Genomic DNA, 24,875 nt, shown 5'->3' on the forward strand with positions numbered 1-24,875 from the left:
AATTAATTATAATTGAAAAACTGGAAATGAATTTTGACTATAAGGTCTATAATCATGGGATGACCATATGATTCATAGTCATGTGCATTGTAAAGACTTACAGGAGTTATCACAGTTAGGTCAGGTAAATGGCTGCCACCAGCTTGTGGATGATTGGATAATATCACATCTTTTGGTCTAATATCATCACCAAGTTGTTGCATCTGTAAATAGCATATCACTAGTTAACAATCATTGTAAATGTATTTTCACACATACGATATTGTTAATATTTGCATTGTGTGAACTTTTATTTGAAAGAAATGCTGTATTAATCCATGTACAATTTCCTGCATACATCTACAGGAAATGTGGTGCATTGGCTACTAGACCACCATTATGATCCCAATCATTATTTGATAGTGACTGTGTTTGGTGATTGATCTGTTTCCTGCATGACTCCTTGATGTTGAGAAAAGTGTAATGTACTGGTTACTAAAGGAATAATACCGCTATTACGTGGAACCAGTCGCCTGCATATACCAGAAGGTAGTCCGTAAAAACAAAGTAGTTCCTAAGATGCATGGTAATTTGTTTGTAATTTAGCCAGTACATGTATATGCAATCTTGTTATTATCTAAAAGCTTATCATTCCAGATATACACTGACCTCCACAGATTTTAACATAGATTAATAAAATATTTGTTTATAGCCTAGATGTTATCCCCCTTGATTTGTCTAATTTTCAAAACAAAAGTAGTAACTCTAGTAACTTCCTATTGTAAACTTCACCCTTCTTTCTTATAAGCTATTAAAGGTATGCTGACATTTTTATGAGAGTATTTTAAAGGGTCCTCTCATTAATAAAACATGTTAAAGTAAATTTCAACAAAATTTGAAAAAGTTACATTTAAACCACCTTTGGGAACACCTTTGATTTGCCTTTGATTGTTTCTGAGCTAATAACTACCTGGTACTGAACAGTTTCTTGCATGGCCCCTAAATGAACTGGTATGTGTGGTGCATTTGCCACAAGGCCTCCATCTGGACCAAACATAGCACAGGAAAAGTCTAGTCTCTCCTACAAATAACAGAATAATATGCTGTCTGTTAAAATTAAAATAATCAAACTTGTCACAGCTAAATAGCTCTTCTCTTTCATTAAATATGCATAATTATTTCATATGAAACTTTGATTTTCACAAATTAAGGAGGTAGCCCTAGGGTAAGGGACACAACTCTAAAAAAAATAAGGGGAACGTTTGTATTCAGCATTTTACATCAATCTTATGTAAGCATCTAATTAACTTGAATTCATTTTATTCTGCTTTAAACAAAAGCTTGAGAGGCTTTGGTGAAATTGAATATAATACAAACATATCACTGACTTCATGAGTTATGTCCCTTACCCTAGGTTTACCTCCTTAAGACCATATATTGTTTATGCCCCTATTAGTGATCAACCTTCTTGTAATCAGAATCAGATTTTTTTATTGGAATAAAATCCATACAGTTGGAATGTTACCAAAAAACATACATGACATACTAAACAGACTATATAAAGTACATATATAAACATGAGAATAAAAACAATTGTTTGCATGCCTCCCAAAAAAAAAGAGGAAATATAAGAACATTTTGTATTGTAAGTAATTCTTATGTTGTCATCATACATGTTTCTGTTTTTTTGTGTTTTGGGTTGGCATCAGTATCAATGCTTGAAATAAGTTGACTACATGTATTATATTTTAACATGTATAAAATAAGTTTTTCTACTCTGAAATTTGCTGTTATTCACACTAATAAGACTTGCCTTAATATTTGTTGAAATAGATGTCCTCTGAAGGACCCTAAAACATAAGATAAACATTGCTTTACATCATAAATATTAATAAAATTTTTTAAATGTCGCTGGTAAACAGTAATCATAAAATGAAAAAGATATCTCATTTACTACAGTATGCATGAGGAGAATATTACATTGACTTCTCCAAATCTTAATACTAAAGAATATGGTTCGTATTTAATTTTTAAAAATTTATTATGACGGTGAAAAATTAAAATTTTGACAGTTCATATTTGGTATACTTGACAAGGTAGATTTTAGAGTGAACAGACAAAAATGTTTTTTAAACTCCATAAGAAATTTAAAAATGAACTGAATCATTCTTTAATCATATAAAATATTGCCCATACTCATTAATTAAATTCAAACTATTAATACCAAATTTAGCCCCCCCCCCTAAAAAAACTTGTCAATTGATATAGTAATGCATAATATAATGTGACACCTGCCTAAATCTTACCCCATGTAAACCAAAAACCTGTCCAGACCAGATAATTATTGAAGTCCCTGTGTTTAAGTTTAAATTTATTGTCAACCTGTGTAAACCAGACACCTGTCTAAACTGAATATATTTTTCATATTGGTTTAGATAGGTTTAACTGTACAGTAAATTGTATGTTTATAATAAGAGATCTAAGAAACTCTTATCAAATGTCAACCCAAATTCTTTTGATCATACAGTTCAAGTTCAATTATGATGTATACATGTTGCAGTAACTGTTCTGACAGGAGTTATGGCCCTTTATTACTTTGGAATTTTGGAATGCAAGGATATCTGTGATCACCTACACTTTAATTTTCTGAACATTTACTGCAAAATGGTAATTTCCGTGCAGTCTTCTTTTTGCTATTCGGTGATCCATCTACTATTTCATAATTTCAAATTTGCTATCCTTTACGAAATTATATTATAATATTCTTCCAAGAAAACTTTCACAGCAGTTTAATTCTAAAGGTACAGGTCTTATAATGAATGTATCAAAAATAAAATTGCTGCAGAAATTTCACAATTACATAGAGATGAATACAAGACCTTTTACATATTGGCCTGTGTATCATCCTGACAATCATATCAGCCTGAGACATAAATAGCATGAGAGGCAATTATAAGGGTTACCAGCCCAGGTTGGAAAATTATGACTTATTCACTTCCGATTGATCAAAACTGGGCTGATTTCTACAAAGTATATGATAAAGTATAATATACCTGCCCATTTGTTCTGCAATAGACATGAATCTGTGTGAGAAGATTGACAGTTGTATTGCATCCAAGTCTGGTCCTACTTTCTGAGCTTTTCTATTTTCTACCTAATGAAATATTACCTGATCAAAACTCACTGTAGAGATATAGTTCTTGATTTAAATTGACAGATTACTTAATTTCTTAGCACCACCTAAAAGAAAGAACTACTGTGGCCAAAAATTATACAAATTCAAGTGATTAAATACAGTATTTTTTTTTACACAGAAGGACATTGTTTCAGTTTACAGACAATTTAGCTGACAAGTTGTTCCAATGTAAGGAAGTAGTTACATTTGTAAACTTGTCTATGCAATAATATATGTATACAATTTTATATATGTTTGACTCACTTTAATTTTAACATCACCGTGGTCTGTTATTGATGCACAACAGGAAGGTTCAACCAGAATTGTACTGTAATGTAAAATATTAATATATTATCATGTCACATTAGTTAAAAAACCTTGCTATATATAAAATCAGTGACTTGTACTGTCTTAACCCGAGTTATCATCTCACAAAAAGTTTTCAGATTTTCTTACTTTATGCTAGTTGACAACAATGATACTAAAGTTTGTTCATAAAAAAATCCACTCTAAAAAAAGAAATCATCAAGCCAAAATAATAAGTATGACCTTAATAAGAAATCTTAAGTTTATGTATCTATGGCAAGCCAAAGTGGACAAAAATTAATATTTTGTTATATTACAAAATGAATTTTTAATATTACAAAATCATTTTTTTTTAATATTAGAAAAGATTTTTTAATATTAGAAATTCATTTTGTAACATTAAAAATTCATTTTCTAACATTACAAATTCCTGATTTAGTAATATTATAGAACATCACAGATTTTTAATATTACAAATTGAATTTGTAATATTAGAAAATGAATTTGTAATATTTGAAAATCATTTTGCAATATTGCAAAATCAGTCACATTTTTTAATATTACAAAATGATTTTCTAATATTAAAAAAATCACAACTGAATATGACAAATCCATTTTGTAATATTAGAAAATCGATTTCTAATATTAAAAAGTTGTTTTTTTAATATTAGAAAAAGTGTTTTGTGATATTAGAAATCCAATTTGTAATATTAGAAAATGAATTTGTAATATTGAAAAATCATTTATTTCGTAATATTAGAAAACATACTTTTTTAATATTACAAAATCATTTTTTAATACATGTATCAGAAAATATTTTCTAATATTAAAAATTCATTTTCTAATATTAAAAATTTATTTTCTAATATTAAAAATTCATTTTCTAATATTACAAATTCCTGATTTAGTAATACTACAAACATCACACATTCTGTAATATTACAAATTGAATTTGTAATATTAGAAAATCACTTTGCAAAATCAGTCACATTTTTTAATATTACAAAATGATTTTCTCATATTAAAAAATCGTATTATAGAATACAAAAAATCCATTTTGTAATATTAGAAAATCAATTTCTAATATTAAAAAAATGATGTATGATGTATACATGTTGCAGTAACTGTTCAGGAGTTATGGCCCTTTATCACTTTAGAATTTTGGAAACACAGTACTTAAATTTGAAAAAAAAGTCAACTTTACACAGAAAATAAAGTTGAAACAATATTCTTTTAAAGAAACAACAATCCTATCAAACAGTTGGAAAAAAAGAAAAAGGTCAGTCTATGGCCCTATAATAAATTGTGAGAAATTAACTAACATAACTAATAATATAATAGGTTTTATAAAATTCATTTAAATAAAATATTCATTGTAACTTTTAAACTTCCATTGAAAGTTTCTGGTGTTCTGATAACATTCTAATTTGAGATTATTTCAATGGAGAACAAACCTTGTATCATTCATTATGATAGCTGGCCCCTCGATCTTATGACCAGCCTTCAGATCTGAAAGGATGTAGACTTGTGTATCCTTGAACCCATCTTCAAAGTAACACTGGGTTGTCTGAAAAAATATATGATAAATAACAATTTATGAAATTGTTTACCTTGTAGAATTAATTATACAATATCGCTAATCCCCTACAAATAAATCTTAATGTAAAAAATATTGCCATTTTTTTTAATGTATTGTCTAACATAGCACTTATTTCATGACAATGCTATATAAATTTCAAATTTTTGTGGATGCAATTTTCAGGATGCTATTAAGTAATGATTAATTTGTATGCATGCAGTGCAAATATTACTAAAGATAGAGCCTAATTAATATGTATATTAAAATTGTGTTGATAAAACTTGTTTATCAATGATAAGCTTTGTTTTAAGATTGTTTGTGGGTACCAATTTTTGTGGTTTTCGTGGGTATGACAAACCACAAAATTTGGTTCCAAACGAAAAGGAGATTTCCACAGTTGTGTAATCTGAAAACCTCAAACCCACGAATTCAAGAATCCACGAACTTGTGTTTCTTCCCTAATCCACAAAAATTGGTATCAACGAATTAAAGTACTTTCAAAGTAATGTACACTGTACAGTAGTTTATTTGGATCATTTCAAAAGTGTATGAATCTAACAGTAGTAGACTGATTGTGAAGGTGATGTTTGAGCAAAATCACTCTATCAGATCCATGTAATATTTTACAATTAAGACAGCTCAGTGTATGCAATACAATATTTTATTAAATACTTAAAAGAGACATTGCCAAAGGCCCACAATCGAGGGTGATATCGCATTTAAATGTTCCATAAAACCTTCTATGGTATAAACTGAGCTACCGTAAAATTGTTTTTTTTTTACTTTTTTCTGTGGAAATTAATAATTTCCCACTCAGTCAGTTATTCTTCATACTGATTTTTAAGACGAATATTTTGGTATATAACTCTTGCATCGTGCATTTAAACACGAACTTAAACCACAGATTTAAATGAACACTTCTAACACGCTAGAACTCTAACAAATAAGCTTCTGGAACAGGGTTATGTTGCTACAAGATTGAAGCCATTGCTACAGAAGTTTTATGGTCGTCATCATGAACTCGTGGATCATTATGGTGTATCCATCTGCACTATGAAAACGGATTTATTCAATGGGTCATAGTATTCCTTTCCTCGTTTGTCTACCCTGGACTTGACTTTTTATGAGCAACTCAGTGGGTGTTTCTAGAAAAGCAGAGAACGCTTACCCTACTGGTGCACCTGGTCCATGCTCCCAGTTCTTTAATAGAGTCTGAGTTGCTCATTTGCTTTTGTTACTTTGTATGTATGATTTTTGTTACTTCATGTTCTTTGTTGTGTATGTCTGTTTTCCATGTCTGGTCTTTGTCCCTGGATTACATTCTTTTGATTACCGCTATAACCTTGGTTCCCTTGTTTACTCTTTCTATTATGAATTACAAGAACGCTTGTATTGTGCATTTAAATGAACACTGCTATCATGTGCTTAAATGAACGCTTCTTATGTGTGTTTATCATTATTTACCATGCATTTAGATACAGGCAAAATGCTCAGAAAGCACACAATAAGAGATGCATGGATACTAAAATTGGAAATATAAACGTTTCAATGAGTAACAGCCAGTATCATAATTAATTTCTTCTTTTTATTAAATTGCTAATACCTGACAATTGTCTTCATTGAATTATTCAGACATTAAGAAGGAGATTAAAAATTTCCACCATTTCATAGGTATTTCAATCCAAGTTTGATATTTTAACTATCCCTGAATAAATGTTAACACAAGAAGTTATCACTATCTAAAATTACCATTTTCTCTTCTGGAGGACCATCAGCCTTGTCTATTATTTGCTCAGTTTCACCCACTGCTTTCCCTACACCTCTAATTCTTATATCATCAACAATTATTGGACGATCTGGCAATGTAAAGCCAAACTCTGTATTATACCTGGAAAAATTTTTTTTCATTAGCTCCTATAGAAAAAAAAATTATGAACATTTTTGAATTTTTCTGATGGGCTGTTTGTTAGTCAAATATTAAGGAAACAATTTTCTAACTTTTTTTATTCATTAATTGTAAAGAAATGTTCAATAAAAAGTATCTTTTAATAATTCATGTACTGGTATTGAAAGTGTTATTCATCCATTTCTGGTAAAAGGATGCAGTGCACTCAAAATAGAAACATTTAAGTACAATAACAAATTCACAGTTGAAATCCTATTAATTTTAATACAGATTGGTACACAAAATAAATTATTAAATCATAGATAGATAGCAGTGTTTCATCGAATGTTCTCAGGGTAATAAATTTTGATAATTCACACTGTGAAATAATTTCGGTAATTTCACTCATGATTTTCCTCCTGCAAAAACATCATCAATCCGCCAATCACAGAATTTAAAATTCATGTTGAAAATATTGACAAATTATGAATAAAATCTATATAATAAATAAGATAACCGATTGGTTAATGTGAATAACATAAAAATGATCACTCATGCCAAGAACACCTGATGATTTAACTTGTACGAGGAACAAGTTCTGCACACTCATTAAATCTAGGCATTCTTTGGCACTAGTGATAATATTTTGGTTACTAGTATTCACTCTTTCCAATTAATTATCCTATTAATATCAAAAAGTTCACTGTTAAAGTATAGCATGAATAAACTTCAATCAAACCTATTTTGGAAGGCAACAAAAAAATCTCCATATTTAAATGACTTTGAAGTTGAGCTTGAAAGTGAAGGTTCAGAGGTGACAATCAATGCACAATCAGTTCTGTCATATCTCATGTGGAGGTAGACTGTGTGTGAGATCTGGTTACTGAAACAGATTTTATGAAATAGAATTAAAGTTGATTTCAAATTTTTTTTAAATTGTAACATATTTAACACTTAGCTATTGGATAGATGTATTAAAGTACACCTTGTTAGTTCATTTGATTAAGGGATAAACTTATAGAACTACTGTAATTATTTTCAAAATTGGTGATTATCAAACATCATGTGAGTACCAAAGTTTGCATTACTTCTAAAGTGGCCATATGCTAAATGCTTAATTTGCATAATCATGGATACTTATTTTCATAAATAATTACTTGATGTGAAATTCACGAAAATAAACACAGCTATAATAAATACAATTACAGCATTATATATTTCCAGGGGTAAAAACACTTGATATTTTGACAGTGGACTGAAAGTGTTTAAAAGAATCACTTCTCTTACAATGAGTCATCTTATCATTTACATTCCTCCCAATAAAAGATAATTTCATTGATTTGTTTTTTTCTGACGAATTAACTACAATACCATGAAAATCAATTTAATCACATTTATTAGGCTTAAAATGTAGTGGGATTCAACCATTTCACAGCCAAAAGTGCTACATATGATAATCACACATTGCTTGATTTATATGATAAATAAATTGAAATTAAAACATGAGTCATAATGTAAACATTGACTGGCTACCATATGATTAACATATGTTGGTAAAAATCATATGATTATCCTGTGGTAATAATATGATAATCATATGTAAACTGAAACACATGTTAATTATATCATGGTCGATGATCATGTGTAGCACTTCAAATTGTTCTCATGTGTTGGAATTTTGGTTGTGTACACTATGTTAATATTAAGAAATTACATGAGTTAAAGAGTTTTATAAATTTATTCTAAAGAAATAAAATAAATACATGTATTGCACAAGAACAAAGGAGTCAGGTTAATTGTGCCCTGTAACAAATACAGATAAACTACCTTGTAAAACCTTGCTTTAAAAGTTCCTCTTTGCATTTTGCTACCAGGTGATCAATTCTTTTTTCAAGATATTCAAAAGATTCTAAAAGAATAATGGTTAAAGGCAGATGTAATTGGCTTCAATTCACAACTTATTTGGTGTAGTTTCCAAACCCTAGTACATATGTGTGTATGTTTATCTGTTTAACTGAGTCATAACCTATGTAATTAAAACACAGATGGATTTGTATCCTGTTTTCATGTTCAGGCCATCTACATGGATTATGACGTATCTGAATTGTCCCATTGGTGTTGTTTGGTATTTTTTTGTTGATATTTAGCACAACTTGAATCTCTGTTTGATACAATAAATTTACTCTTGGTATTGATAGTCTCATACCTTAGAAAAGTAGAAAAATATGACAGATGAATACGTACAAAACTCAATTTCTATTTGTAAACCAAACACTGTTTGAGGCATTATAACATTTCAACTGTTTCTGAATATACAGGAAGTTTTAAATGCAGACCCCTGTTTTAAAAGAATTTAGAGTAAAAATCTTACCATTAGCATAAACTTTAGCACATGGCTCCTGTTCCTCATGTACAACATCAGCTAATGCCATACCATAGGCTGACAAAATTCCTGCATACCTAACAACATAAATTGTGATTTATAGAGGAAAGAGCCTCAAGGATGTCCTGTATATGTTGATTCTCTCAAACTTGAATGGCTCAACATCATTCTGTTGAGAGTGAAATATTTTTTAAATGATATATGCAGGTAGGAAGTGAATATTTCAAACAGATATATAGTGTGTGTTACAGGAAGTCTAACATAACAATGTAATGGTGCATTATAAACAAAATCAAATTTTATTTGAGTATAAATACCATGACCCTCATCTGCAAAAATTACCTGCAATTTTTTCTCCCATCCAAGATGTATACTGTAGAAGATATATTAAGCATGGGAAAATACTTTAATGATTTTTGTAGTTCAACCAATTCACCCATTCAAATGAAACAGTTGATTTCACAAAAATTTGTAAGAGTAAAATTAGTCACTAGTCATAATGAAAAATAGCATTGTGACATCACATTTTATGACAAAGCTTACACTTATGACTTTTTGTGATATAGAATTCTGTTTCATATCTAAGATGCTCTTATGATACAAATGAGCTTTGGAATACAAAATCTAAAGAAATAGTCCAATCACTTTGGATTCTATAGAAAGTATAGAATTACTAAGATATTGTCCTACCTATGAACAAATACTTGACTCATCCCTAAAGATCTAGCTATTGCACATGCATGTTGGCCTCCAGCTCCACCAAAGCAAGCTAATACATGCCTTGAGGTGTCATGACCTTTGGCCTGAAAATTTGAAGAAAAATTTATTTCATGATTCTGTCATAAATAAAACTCTTATGAGTCCTAAGTTGAAAAATTGCTTGGTGATTGTCTTGTCCTTCTTTTATAATTCATTTTCTTTTTTAAAAAACTTTTTTACATGATTTTGTATTAACATGTACCTGAGTTAATGCTCTAATTGGTCGACACATTGTTTCGTTAGCAACCCTAATGAACCCCATGGCTACTTCCTGCATAGACATAGGATCCTGATGGGAAGTGGCTGGCTGGCTAGACAAGAATGTATTAACCTGAAAACAAAGAATATTTATATACCAATAAATATACATTGGTAGAGGTGAACCCACCAATATCGTTTTGATCCTACTTGATATGTCATAAACCAAACCAAGAACAATAACTTCTGAAAAGTAGCAATTAATATACAATCTCTATAATTTTTATCTCCAAAGTTTAACTACTGAATGATAAACCCAGACCTAATTTGAGGTCTGTAACTGTTTCTGAATTAGAAATAAAAAAATGGTGGGTTTTTGACACACATGAATTATCTATGTTTAATAATGGTACAAACTGCTTTTTAAATAGTTTCTGAGACACAGTAAGATAAATGATCAACATTTCGTTTTCTTAAGTTTATTTTTTATCTTCAGACCATCTGAATCAATATGTACACCCATGACATTGATCAGTATGTCTGACAAATCAATTAATTTATTGTAGTATAATATCGATAAGAACTAGAAAATATTGTAAGCAGGCTCACAAAATAAATATCCCCACTCCTTATATGAAGCTTCATCTGTCAACTCTTAAACTGAATTATCTCCCCTTACAAGCTAACTATTTTATTGCAACTCCAAAAAATATCCATACTTCATAATAAAGTTTTATAAAAATCAATTCAATATTTAAGGAAATGTGTGAAAAGTTTCAAATAAAAGCACCTTGAGAAAAACAACAATCTAGCAAAATGCACAGCTTTGTATAGTGCTAATCTTAATACAAAGTTTCATTAAAATTCATTTAATTTTTTTTGGGCAGACAGACAGATGAGAAAAAGGACAGGGATGATTCCAACCTTTTACAAAAAATTATTTGCAGGGACAATAAAAGTAATTCATGTACACATGTATCATCTTTTTTACTTTGTACAAAATAATTTGACCTGGGCAACAGGAACAGAAACTTTACCTCATCAGTCAATGTCTTAAATGTAGCCATGGTTGCCTTTGTATCTAGTGGTTGGTTCTGAGTTTTACCAAATATCTTAGGAAAGTAATCAGGCAATAACCTATTCAGACATAAGTTGGCATCAGTTATAGTTAATGGACCACCTGTAGTAGGAAAACATTATGAGTTTATAAATTCAATAATAAAAATTGTACAGTTAAATACTGCAAACTGGATAATTTTTGCACCGTCCTTTTTTCACAGTTTCCGCAATCAATCTCCTTTTGCATGGTTTAAATCATAATCGATCCTAAAATTAAATTAGATTGTTCTTCGAGGAAAATATTCATGACATTTTAAAATTCGCATTACAGGTCTTACTGCGAAAATAGCGAAAACAATATTGTTGCGAAAATTTCAGTTTACAGTACACATAGATATAGGTATAGATAAAGGTATAAAGAGGTATTTTATCCTATCATATAGCAAGAAATATTTGCTTTTTAATTTTCATAGGAAAGCCTTAGAATATAACCATGCAAATATATTCTTGCGTTAGCAAAAATACTAAAAACATTTTGCAACAAAGAAATGGATTTCGCTATAACTGTGGTGTTGTCAAGTTTAATGTATGAGGCCAGATACATGTACAAAGAAAATGACTTGAGATGGAAGAAATAAAAGCAGTGAAGTTACACATCACATTCCTCCCCAAATCATGCTTCATGTCTCTCACCTTTCCTGTAACAAACTGGACCAGGGTCTGCTCCTGCTGATTCTGGACCAACAACAAACATACCAGCTCTAAATATCAACCTAGAACCCCCACCTGCAGCCACTGTGTTTATATCCAGCTGAAATCATATTATCTAATTATTTAATTTGTTTACTGTGCATCATTGGTACTATGCATTAGAGCTGCTACAAAAAAGGTAATTTTATAACATAGTCATATTACCACAAACTACCTTAAGAAACACGAGCTGATTTATATTTTGTTATTCTGAAGCACAACTGTATAAAATAATTTTCATTTTCTTATTGAGGACCAAGAACTGTGTGACTCAGTTTAATGAAAGATTCCAAAACAAGTTTGCATGTCATGTAAAATCTCTCATCTAAATTATCTCCCTTCACAAACATGAGTTTCATTCATATTTATGTGTGATGAGTAACCGTTATCAAAATCCAAAAAGCAGTTTCAGATGATTTGTAAGTATCAGGTATATTGAAGGACAGACAGAGAGACATGGTTAATCACACCAATTTTATTTTTTATTTCAGGGGTTTGATAATAATAGATTAATACATGACCTTTAATATTGCTCTTGTTATCAGCTTTAGAGTTTGATATCGGCCCCATGGGCTTATAACAAGGGGAATACTAAAAAGAAGATGTATAAATCTGTTTATCACATATTTTTATACCAGTAATGAACTATTTACCAATTTTTTCTTTTAAAAAAGAAAGATCATGAAAGTGCTTGTTCCACAATTTCAACTGACAATGTTGCATCAAATTGACTGTGATGTCACCCTGTTTGAACAGTTGTGTGCAAGTGATTTCAGTAAAGTTCACAGGAGGGCATATATTGTCCTTTTTACATATGCAAAAAATGTTATTTCAGTGAAATAAGTAATTAATAGCACTATCTGTCCATTTAAAATCTGATTTTTTAATCATAATATTTTCATGTGTATTGATATGGACTCTTTGAGGTTACATATTTTGACTTACCTGAGGAGCCTGTATAGTAACCCCAGCGGTAGTTGACTCAAACACATGTTCATACTCCCCTGCATATCTACTGACATCTGTGGATGTACCTGATAAAAACACATTTCCTTATATGGTAAATTGATATGTATGAAATAGGTGATGAAGTAATTGGATGGTGAAACCTCTCTAAACTAAACCCCTTTATACAGGTCCTAAATTCATTGAAACTGACATAAAGTGAATTTAGAAGCTGTCTTAATTAGACCTTTTCAATATATTCAAGGTTTAATTCAAAAAGGTATTAATAAAAGTTTTTTTTCTGTTTCATAACAGAAACAGTAAAATCTACCTAAACCAAACCCTGAATGATCTAGAAACCTGTCTAAACCAGACAATTTTAAAGTTTCTTCTATCAATTTAAGTGTATTTTTAGCCTTAGTAAACTTAACATCTCTCTGAACTGAACCCATTATAAATTCCAAAAGTATTTGGCTTCAAACAGATTACATTTCTATTGCAATATTGTTGTTTTAAGGAAATAGATCTAAGGCAAGGAATGCAACTATCAAAAATTATTGGAACATTTATATTTACCATATTACAACAATCTCATGTAAGCATTAAAGTAACTTGGACTGATCTCATTCTGTTACAAAGGAAAGCTTGAAAAGCTTTTGTGAAATTGAATATGATAAATACGCATCACTGATTTAAAGAGTTACGTCCCTTACCCTAGGTCGACCTCCTTAAGCTAAATGTGATTTTTATATTTTTCAAATCATGCACAGTTCATATACCAGTGCTTTATAAATTAAAATATCAAAAATGGAGATTTTATTATCACTTCAGCTTCTGCAGTGAAATGAACCTATTTTGCTAAATAAGAAATTTCATTCTTCATCACATTATTTTTGTTCTAAAATTCTCTTAGTCTTTGCCTTACATGTATGTAGTACTAAACAAAACTGTGAGGGTATGGTAACAAAAGTAGAACTTTATATTAAAATAAAAAGAAACAATGTACCTTTCCTATGCTATGTTTGTGCACAATTTACTGTTAAAGTATTATTATTTGAGGGGTACCATTTTTTGTGGATTTGGTAAACTGCAAAACTTGGTTCCCAACGAAAAGAAAATATTCCATTCATTTGTATAACAGAATTGTCAAATACATGAATTCAGGAATCCTTAAATTGATAATTTTCCCCTATACCACGAAAATTGGTACCAACAAATAAAAGTACTTTCACAATATCTAGCTTGTTGCACATGAGGACTTGCTAGGGTGCTAAGTAAACCTCCACCCACATAAAATATGGTATTGATATTGGACAGCAACCAAAATCACTTACAGTGTATGCCCTATCTATATATAGCCATAAACCAAATTCAAAATCATTCCATCCATTATAAGCAAAGATAACTGAAAAAAAATTTGAATGGATGGACAGGATGATTAAAATAACCGGCTCATTGGGCATAGAAACAACATTTGATACAATACTCACTGAGATACAGTAGAGTAAGTAATAGGTACAATTACTCTCAAAGTACCAAAATTTGTAACTACTGCAGATATTTGCTAATCTTACAAGACCTTACTATCTTAATAAGATGTAGCAGATACAGTGAAAAATGTTATTGTCAAAGTACTATTGTTTATAGGGTACCAGTTTTTGTGGTTTTTGTGGGAAGGCCAAACCACGAAATTTGGTTCCCAAAAAAAAAGAGACTTCAATTTAAGTGTATACTAAAAACCTCAAAACTATGATATCAAGAATCCACAAACTTGTGTTTTTCTCCTTCTCTGCGAAAATCGGTATCCACGAAATTAAAGTACTTTCACAATATACTACAGGGAAACCAGTCAAAAATGAATGCCAGCTGAACTTCAAAATATTCAGTTTAGACAGGTGTTTGGTTTATCAAGGTTCAAAATATATTACATTCAAATTGATATAAAGGGACTTTTAAATGTGTCTGGTTTAGGCAGGTTTTCAGATTTTTAAGAGTTCTGTTTAGATAGATTTTATGAAATTTCATACCTCCCATATCAAAGCCAATGACAGGCTGATCTTCATATGTTGTCATAGCATACCCTACAACACCACCTGCTGGGCCTGACACTATTGCTCGGGAACCATTAAATCTGAAAATAATACATACAGGTGAAAATATTTAACTAGAAATTCAATGATTGATTAAAGAATTTGTTCCTTTTTGGCAATTTCAAGATGTTGGCATAAATATCAATAAACTTAGAATAAAAAAAGAATTAAGTGGATAATATTTAAATTAGCTGACACTTATGTTTGATTGTCCTCCTTTCAATCATTTATCACTGTGTTTTATAACCTTGTTCTTTCTGTCCACCCTCCCAAAAAATATTTTGTGATATAAAAGTCAACAAATAAACTTGCTTTGTATACTAGGTCGTTTAATATTTACAAGCCACTCAAATTTAATTTCTTGTTTCTAAGACAATTTGTTATGAGATTAAATGAAAACCAAGAAGGTAATTTTAGCAGGCCTTAAAATAATTTCTAACATGGTGTGAGACATTCCCTTTGTAAACAAAGGAGTCTTCTGAATAGTATAAAACCATGCTCGCCCTTGTGCAATTTTCATTGTATTCATCGGTTGTAATTGTTTACTAATTATAAAAGCAACAAAGTCAATAATAATTCTTAAGAAACATCTCTATTCTTTTACGATCGTACTACATAAGAACACATAGAAATATCAACATGTTCAAAAAACCAGGTGGCTGTATTACGCATGTAAAATGACTGTTTCGGACACATTGATTTTGGCCAAGCATTGATGGACATGATCACTCTAGCATATTGACATTGTAATGTCATTCAAGAGGAATGATATGTGTCTCAGAAGACCGTGATTTGTTCATATTTTTTTACACTAACCTTAGCAACCTAGTGTGGCATTTCCACTATGATCAAATAACCTTTATCTGTGTCAAATGTGACATCATGACATGATTCTGTTGGTTTATTTATTTGTAAATGAAATTCAATTTTCGTCTTCTAATTATAAATGTTACTTCTTATCATAATTATATACATTGCATTTAAAATATTATTGTTGAATCAGTTGAAAAAATTGTACTTTATTGTAAAAAATGATATAGAGAGGTATTTTGAAGAGCTAAATATTTTGTTTTCCAAAAGAGCCCCTCAGTGACAAAAATGACTTTTGTGTCTTGTTAAGAAATAATTCCTGGATGCCTGACATTATACTTATTTTAACATGGGTAAGCACTATATTTGTCAAGATTTTACACCTTGCTGACACTGTGAAAAGTAATAACAAATTAAGTGCCTACCCATGTTAAAATAAAGCATAAAGCCCAGCATGCCTACCCATGTTAAAATAAGCATTAAGTCCAGCATGCCTACCCATGTTAAAATAAGCATTAAGTCCAGCATGCCTACCCATGTTAAAATAAGCATTAAGTCCAGCATGCCTACCCATGTTAAAATAAGCATTAAGTCCAGCATGCCTACCTATGTTAAAATAAGCATTAAGTCCAGCATGCCTACCCATGTTAAAATAAGCATAAAGCCCAGCATGCCTACCCATGTTAAAATAAGCATAAATACCAGCATGCCTACCCATGTTAAAATAAGCATTAAGTCCAGCATGCCTACCCATGTTAAAATAAGCATAAAGCCCAGCATGCCTACCCATGTTAAAATAAGCATTAAGTCCAGCATGCCTACCCATGTTAAAATAAGCATAAAGCCCAGCATGCCTACCCATGTTAAAATAAGCATAAAGCCCAGTATCCAGGAATTATATCTTAAGCCAAATATCACAACACAAATCCATACTACTATTCCACTCACAGATCCATTGGTGTCAGTCCCCCATCTGACTGCATAAACAAAACTTTTGTGTCCTATTAAAAAACAAATTGTCATTATGACAGACAGATAAGCAGAACAAATAGGTAATTTTCAATGATGACCATAGAACTTTTGATAGGTAAAATATTTTTACATTTACTTGTAAACCATAGCTGTAACTGTGCTACATCATCTAGGTGTCAATGTTTTTAGTTAAGTTGTATATTGATATTTACAGGTATTAAGGTTTCATTCATAGGAGTATACCTGAATATTTCTTTGAAAGCCAGATGAGAATCCAGCTACATAGTCTTTTATACATGGTGTAAGGTAAGCATCTGCACAAGCTACAAAACAAAAACAAGAAATTTGTCAGCCAATGCACATTACTGACACTCCTCCACCTCAACTTTAATATCAAAATATAAATTGAGTCAGCAAACAGGAAGTTACTGTTGCACAAGTCTAAGCTGTGTGTCAAAATACAGGTGTTGTAGAGAAAACTTTATATCAAAACTCTATGGTCTGAGTCTGTAAACAGAAAGTTGTTGTTGCACAAGTCTGATATTAAATCAACAATGGTGACCTTAATCTTAGTCCTACCAACCTTGAATGTAAATATGTCACAACAGCTAGCTTCTGTGCAAGGTGCACGAAAACACATCAAGGCACACGAACATTACTTGTCTATATTTGGATGAAACCACTGATGTACAAGGATGTAAGGGAAGCAGAAATATTTTCTCTTCAGGCTATTGTAAAAGGCAGGAAACAGATCATACCTGTATATCCTCTAGGAACAACTCGTATCATTGGCATGACCTCTGATGACATTGAGACATGAGTAAAACCCATCTCCATGGCAACCTTCCCAACCTGACGCTCATGTTCTGAGAACCTGAAAATGCATATGCATACTGAACATGCTGTAAAATGCTTATGGTTTCTCGATGTTTACATTTCCATTGTAAAAAGAAAACTACATGTTTTTTTAGAAAAGACAGATTATTGGAAAACAAGAAGAAAAGCTATTTTAAAAATTGTCAATTCAAGGATAACAGAAAACCTTCAGATCATACATGAGTCTTAGTTTTTGGATTTAAAAGAATCCATGAAAGTGATAATTTTCAGATTGATTGATTGAACTTCCTATGGCTTATATTTTGTTTATTACATTTAAAGGAAATTAAACTGACCCTGCTTGGTACTAGTCCAACATGCATACCTAGCTTTTCAATGTGCTAACTCACAGAATTTGCCTTCATGTAAACATGTAACCCAACACAGACACATTATACTGACTTTGAGTTAACCAGCTGTCACCCTATTTCCAATAATCCACACAACTGACCAATAAGCAGTAATTACTAATTTTAAAGACTTGTATATGACTGGCAATTGAACAATCAACCTACAAAACTTGATGAGACCACACTACCATGAGTCCATCAGCCTACAAACTTACAAACATTTAAAAATATACCTACTCAGTTTTAAGAATGTTATACTGATCCACATACTGAATAAAATTATCATTCTTATTAGAATTACTGTATAACTGAGATTGTCCTAATACACATATATACCGACAAAAGATTTTACAGGACACTAAAAACGAGTTTTCGTCAAGAAAATAATACTTACAACTTCAAAAAAAAAATAGTTTCATTATCAAAATATTAATAAATAAAGTACTTCTTACTCTCACAAATGAGCTATCACATAAAGATTTTCTTTGTAAAATAATATTGGCAAAAATTTGCTTTCCATGAAGATGGGGAGATCTACTTTCTTACTAGTTTATTTATATCTTACATATATGAATGCAGCAATACAACTGCAAGACTTTTTATTCCCTTGTTCACCAACTTCTTTAAATCTTCTCTCAACTTCTTCTCATTAACTTTCTCCCAGATTTCAAGCTGTAAAAAGGGAAATTTTTTCCATTATATATTTGACCACTGGGGTGAGACAGGTTCTAAAGTATACAATTTTGCATGTGTTTGAAAATATAACTTATAAGTACTGTTTGTGTCTGACTCCTCTGTATATATGCATACAAAAATGCACATTTATTGTTTTTCAATTATTTACCAGTAGCTGTATAAATTTAACTGAGCATAATGTTTTCAGCATATGCGTTGTACTTATCATTTGTTTGAAATCAAATATTGCCCTCAATTTGGTATGTAGAACACTATTCTTATTTATCAAATTCATTTATGAACTATTACCATATTAAATCATGATTGTTATCTTTCAAAACCACAGAAGAACACTCTTTAGAACAAACTGGTTACCTTTTCCCCAGTACTCCCAGTCACAATAGGACATTGTTTCTTTAGCTCACACAAGTCTTGGAGGAAGACAACTCTCTCCTCCACCTCTATCACGTCCTCATATAATTGATCAGGTGTAGCAATTTCCTAAAATGTCCAAAATATAGCATTAATGAAACATTAAGTAATACATCTTCACATAATGATGGAAAAAGGGGGATGGTAAAATGTTAAAACTCGAAAACTACTAATGAAAAACTGAACTTAAACTGTATGGTACTTTATGGTATTATACAATGGTGAATAGTTTAAAAAATATCATTGACCTGTAGTGAAGTTATCATCTGGAAAACTTTGAGGGATGGACAGACAGAAAAGCAACTTTTTGGATGGGTATTACATTCGTGTGGCAGGGTTTATGAATATAACAAAATATGTACAAACAAAACAGTTCCCCCTCCTACTAGAAGCAGGGGTAAAATTAAATTCTAACAAGCCCTTTTTTTCTTCTATGATACAGTGAAGTGCAAATAAACCAAAGTTATCTAGAACTGAATACTGTACAGTTTATAATTATCAATTCTGCTAAAACTGGTCCTCTTCAGTAGGATGGTGGGGATTGTGAGTGGAAATATAGCTAAAATATTGCTGCTCGTGCATTAAACCCCAACAATCAATCAATCAGTGAGTGGAAAATAGTCTACTTTTAGTTTGAAGAGTAAGGATCTGACAAAATATTCAAGTTATAAAACAACAAAACTGATAATCCCTTCTCAGTCAAAGAGCTACGTGTATATACAAATCTTTGATCCTTACAACAATGCAGAAATTGGAAGATATTTAATAAAATATAAGAAAAGTTTGCTTTCGTAACTAGTTATAACTAGCACCATTCATTGGCAATGTATTCAGTACTGATGTTTCCAATAAGATACATGTATATCAAAATGGCAAATATCTTATTGCAGTCATCAGTAGTGAATACATTGCTAATGAACAAACCAAAAGATAAGGGCAATTTGTCTGCTGTTTAACCAATGGAAACATAATTAAAGATTTTTAAAAGCATCTAAATGTTTTATAACAACCTAACATTTCTCATTAATCAAGGCAAGATATGGTGGTTTCTGGCTTCACTCACTTCACCATCTGACCACTTTCCCCGACTACCTTATATTTTCCCTTATCACTAACTAGATCAAATATCTTGGGTCTGGCCTGGTTTCCAATATGAAGGAGATCTTTGAATCCTTTAGTTATAGCAAGCGCCATTCTTTCTCCTTTCCTCTCCAGCAATGCATTGGTTGCCACGGTAGTACCCATTCGGATCCACTCAATACAGGAAGAGTCAAGTGCTTCATCTGGAGGGTGTTTTACTCCAGAATCCTATAAGTCAACAAAATTGCAGAGAATTATTAACTTTCTAAAGTCACTGACATAATTTAGGAGTTGACATCATTATCATTCACCCTGGAAGGTAGGACGCTTTTATTGGACCACAACTTAATTTATTTGTAACAATTATAGTTGATGAACATTAAGTATAGTGTTTTTACATATATTAATGTATTTTACCCTCCTTGTTACTTACTACATGTAATATCATACTTACTTGTTCAATAATTCTCCTAATACCCTCCCTTGGTGCATCAGGGTAATTTTGTGGGTCAACTGAGAGTAGTTTTGTCACACAAACGTTTCCATTAGGACATTTTGCCCAAATGTCTGTAAATGTCCCTCCTCTGTCAATGGCAAACTTGTACTTATCCTTTAGTACTTTCATTGGTTTCTGAAAAAGAAATAGTAGGCAAAATTTAAGGAGGTGGACCTAGAGTAAGGGACATAACTCTTGAAATCAGTGATATGTTTGTATCATATTCAATTTCACCAAAGCCTTTAAGCGTTCCTTTATAAAAGAATGATATCTGTCCAAGTTTCTTTGATGCTTCTGTGAGGTTGATGTAAAAAGGTGAATACAAACGTTCCAATGATTTGTAAGAATTGTGTCTCTTACCCTAGTTTTACTCCCTTTAGCAAGTACAAATTTTAATTAAATTGTTTTGTATAATGTTTTTTTAAATTACAAATGAAACTTGATAGAAGTTGATAGACTTACAGAAATGAATGTTTTACCACTGAATTCCATTCAGATAAAGTATGTAAAACATTTTGGATTCAGTGGTTGTGTCAATTACCTATTTAAATTGTTCGTTTTATCTGTATGCATATTAATTTAGATACATCTAGCAGTGTGACATCATCCAGTAACAGTTCATCTGGAAAATTGATAAGCCAGGTGTACATAAATACTCTGTATATACTAAACATATTTAAATCAATTATAAATAATGCAGGATAGTTAATGATAATTGAATCAATGAATTCATTCTCATGTAGATTGCAATCTACATGTACTTTGATCCACAAAGATTTTGACATGTGGGTCAGCCTTATAAATGCACTTGTATAATACAGAATTAAATACATGTACATGTACATCTATACTATGACGTGTCTCAAAGCAATAATCAATTAGAATCTAATTATCATGAGACAAATATAATAAATGTTTATACATGTAGAACTTAAGGGGATGACCATTTTTTTAAAATAAATATTCTGGCCTACACCTTGAAAATAAATAAATTTTCTGATTTCTGTCCCCCATGAAATTTACCAGGCCACTCTCATATTTAAATGGTCGCCCCCTTATTGGGGCATTTAAGCCATATCAATCAGTAGATTTTGATTAATGTCCACAACTGGACTTTCTTTTCAAGGAAATCATTCAGTAATATTGTTGGCCTTTTTCAAAACTACCTTATATTCTGTTTTCATTGGTAAAATATGCATTATCTTTTTAACCTTGAAATTGTAGTTTAAGTTATTGACTCATATAGGACGTCAAGAAATGGATGATTCAGAAACTTCTAGTCAGTGTAATTTTGAACAGAAACACCAAATCCTACCCTTTGATTACCAATTGGGAAATACATGTAGTTTACCTAACTTAGGATAATTTTTTTACCCTTTTTTGAAAAATTTGGTAATTTTTAGAATTTTTACATTATATCTGTATAATTAATGTACAAAAAGTGTATACATGCTACCAATATTTTATTTTAAGTCTAATATGTATCTCCCTCTACAGATAAAATTCTTAATACATGTACATGAATAGTTGTACTTGATTAAACATTTATTACAGTTACACCTCACAACATAGCATTATATTCCAGGTAATGCTGATTCCCATTTAACTAATATTGACACTGACTTCACTTGGTGTTGATTTCACAAAGTCCTGATTTAACTATTTCCAGTGCAAATTCTACAAGATACCAATTTAACTAAATGCAAATATGACTCACACCCAAATTTAACTACAAATCATTAACTTTGTATACAGTAAACCTATGTGTGTCAATCTCAGGTGAGTATCACAGTTCCAAAAATTATTGTTAGTATGGCATACCATACAGGTCTAAAATTCTTGTAAAAATTTTTACAAGCCCCCAAAACCCCCTGTAAGACATCATTCTTACTGTACCAATCCAGATTTGGATGCCCCATCTCTGTTGCAAAACATCTGAATACATGCATGTATCATCAAGGATATAAATTTATATTCAGGCAGACTGTACAAAGACGTGCAAAACAAAAAGCGTTTGGTCAAAATGGCAACTTTGTTTACACTTTAAAGCAAAACTAACCTTGATATGGTATTGTATTCATTCCATGCTTATGAAATGTATAGAGTTTCTTTGTAACATCATGATAAGTCATAGAAATATGTGTTTATTGTCATCGCTACATTCCTAGTTAGAAATGGTGAAATTTAAAGATAGCTATAAGAGGTCAAAAGCTTTCAGTAGATGTTATTAAAAATAACTTTGAAATTTTTTTCAAAGTGGTTTCTCATAAAGGAATATTATAAATGTTTTGAAAATTCTTAAATCCACATTTATTGATAAAAACATAAGAACTTATTGTAGAGCTTCTCCAAATGATATAACTGGTAAGTTTCAATGAACAAAGAATGAATCCAACTTACATGTACACTCCAGGAACATCTACACAAACATGAATACTACAGACGAGTGTGCAAGAAGAAAGTAGTGGTTCAGGAAATTAACTGGAAAAAGATAATGGTATTGTGCAAACAAAAATGTTCATGGGCTGTTAATTTACAATTGAAAGGGTTCCATTTTTTACAAAAGCAAAATTGCTATGCAAAATGGACAGGACTTGCAAGTTATATACATTTGTATCTGGAGGAAGCTTCAAGAAAGAGGGAGGCCAGATCTTGTTGACACATAAGGCCAACCAAAAGACGAGGTTATGATTTGGCGATATATTAGTTGGTATGGAGTCATCACAATTACACAAGCGCAGGGAAATATCAATGCAGAAAAGTTATTAATATTTTTAAGGACAACTTTTGTTTGCCATTTTCCAGCAGGTACATATTAATTCCAAGACTATCAGCTATCTATCTATATGTAGATACTCTTGAATATGAATGACTCTAAATCTTTCTGTCTGAAATTATGTATTTCTGAAGTGATGTCAGTAGTTAGGAAATGGTTGTTTGAAGTATTAACACAAATGCACAATCTATGTTATAGGCAGTCTTGCATATTGTTGTTAGTTGAGAAATTAGCATTACAGCAACATAGCAGTGCATTTTCAACAGGGTTAAATTTAATACAAAAAAAATTGCTCTGTCCCTCATATCAGGGAGTTATACTAGAGGGAGAAGTCACTTGTAATAATCTATATAGAACACTGCCATTGCTATTTAGCTGTTTATAAGCCAATTTTCCCAAATTTCTCTGTTGAAAATAGGGTAACTTTGCAAGGGTATTTGTAAAAACCATTGAATGGATTTTGATGAGTGATGTCCAAAATTAAAGAAAAAAGATTTGAGAATGGCAATATGTATTTTTTATTTACTTAAAATTATCAATATGTCAATTTTATAATTTATATAACTAAACTCCTTCCCTCAGTATGCATATGTCAAATGTAAATCTTACAGGTTTAAGTTTAACCAGTATAACAGTTAATTTTACACATTATATAAACATTTTTAGGAGTGACCAGTCCTTGTAGTATAAAGACCCCGCTCACTGGCAAAGCCTAAACTGTCAGGGTAATAAAGGACGTTAAAACCCCCTCAGTTAGTCAAAGCCTAAATTCATATTACATGTAAATCTAGAGAAAGTTTATCCTGTGAACTTAAGGATATTGGAATACAAACTACATTGGATTGCATTCAAAGCTTGTACCAGTCAATCCTTCAAAGGATTTTGAATGTTATCAAATGTATAGGACGTCTGACATAGTATTATTTAATTGTTCGCATAAACTAATATTTGTTTCATTTTCATTCCACTATTTTTGAAACATCAACAACATCAGTAAGGGCTAAAATGTATAATTCCTACCAGTACAGGGTAAAGTTGGCACGGGTACGGTTATACACATTTATGATTTAAGACCCTACCAACATTGCTGGCTATATATCATATGTCACTATACGCTTTGCACATCTAAACATAAATATACTTCCAAACGAAACTAGCACAACGAACGTTGCAAACCTCTTTTGACTAGTTTTCCTGAATCTGGAGCTACTGAAACTTAACTGTTTAGTCCTAGATTTCACTAATGTTGTATGGTTGAGTAAATTAACGTTCTAGATTATGTACCGGAAGCCAAATACAA

The 24,875-nt window shown here is 31.0% G+C and overlaps 1 protein-coding gene across 6 annotated transcripts in view; it reads right to left on the bottom strand.

The window, feature by feature from the left end:
• The window catches only part of LOC148616800 (5-oxoprolinase-like), a 76,248-nt gene extending 51,386 nt beyond the window's left edge, over positions 1-24,862 (bottom strand). For 3 of the 6 annotated variants that reach the window (XR_015922300.1, XR_015922299.1, XM_088583879.1), the window contains exons 1-24: positions 24,717-24,862; positions 20,758-20,934; positions 20,340-20,531; positions 19,167-19,292; positions 18,682-18,788; positions 17,649-17,764; positions 17,134-17,213; positions 16,867-16,919; positions 15,046-15,149; positions 13,019-13,107; positions 12,017-12,134; positions 11,302-11,444; positions 10,269-10,397; positions 9,998-10,110; positions 9,296-9,384; positions 8,752-8,833; positions 7,664-7,807; positions 6,789-6,927; positions 4,915-5,027; positions 3,419-3,482; positions 3,033-3,133; positions 1,793-1,829; positions 950-1,060; positions 102-203 (exon numbers count right to left, since the gene is read on the bottom strand). Coding sequence is in view for 4 of the 6 variants with exons in the window: in XM_088583879.1 (XP_088440005.1) it covers positions 102-203; positions 950-1,060; positions 1,793-1,829; positions 3,033-3,133; positions 3,419-3,482; positions 4,915-5,027; positions 6,789-6,927; positions 7,664-7,807; positions 8,752-8,833; positions 9,296-9,384; positions 9,998-10,110; positions 10,269-10,397; positions 11,302-11,444; positions 12,017-12,134; positions 13,019-13,107; positions 15,046-15,149; positions 16,867-16,919; positions 17,134-17,213; positions 17,649-17,764; positions 18,682-18,788; positions 19,167-19,292; positions 20,340-20,531; positions 20,758-20,928 (2,523 nt within the window). In the remaining 2 variants the exon portion in view is untranslated. Of the gene's footprint in view, positions 1-101; positions 204-949; positions 1,061-1,792; positions 1,830-3,032; positions 3,134-3,418; positions 3,483-4,914; positions 5,028-6,788; positions 6,928-7,663; positions 7,808-8,751; positions 8,834-9,295; positions 9,385-9,997; positions 10,111-10,268; positions 10,398-11,301; positions 11,445-12,016; positions 12,135-13,018; positions 13,108-15,045; positions 15,150-16,866; positions 16,920-17,133; positions 17,214-17,648; positions 17,765-18,681; positions 18,789-19,166; positions 19,293-20,339; positions 20,532-20,757; positions 20,935-21,340; positions 21,422-24,716 lie in introns of all 6 variants that reach the window. The other 3 variants (XM_088583881.1, XM_088583882.1, XM_088583880.1) reach the window with 3 other exon arrangements.
• Positions 24,863-24,875: the final 13 nt, after the last annotated feature.

The sequence above is a fragment of the Perna viridis genome, chromosome 5 (assembly GCF_037379345.1).
Source record: "Perna viridis isolate PV_CMFRI_1.1 ecotype Kerala chromosome 5, ASM3737934v1, whole genome shotgun sequence".
NCBI classification, from domain to species: Eukaryota; Metazoa; Mollusca; class Bivalvia; order Mytilida; family Mytilidae; genus Perna; species Perna viridis.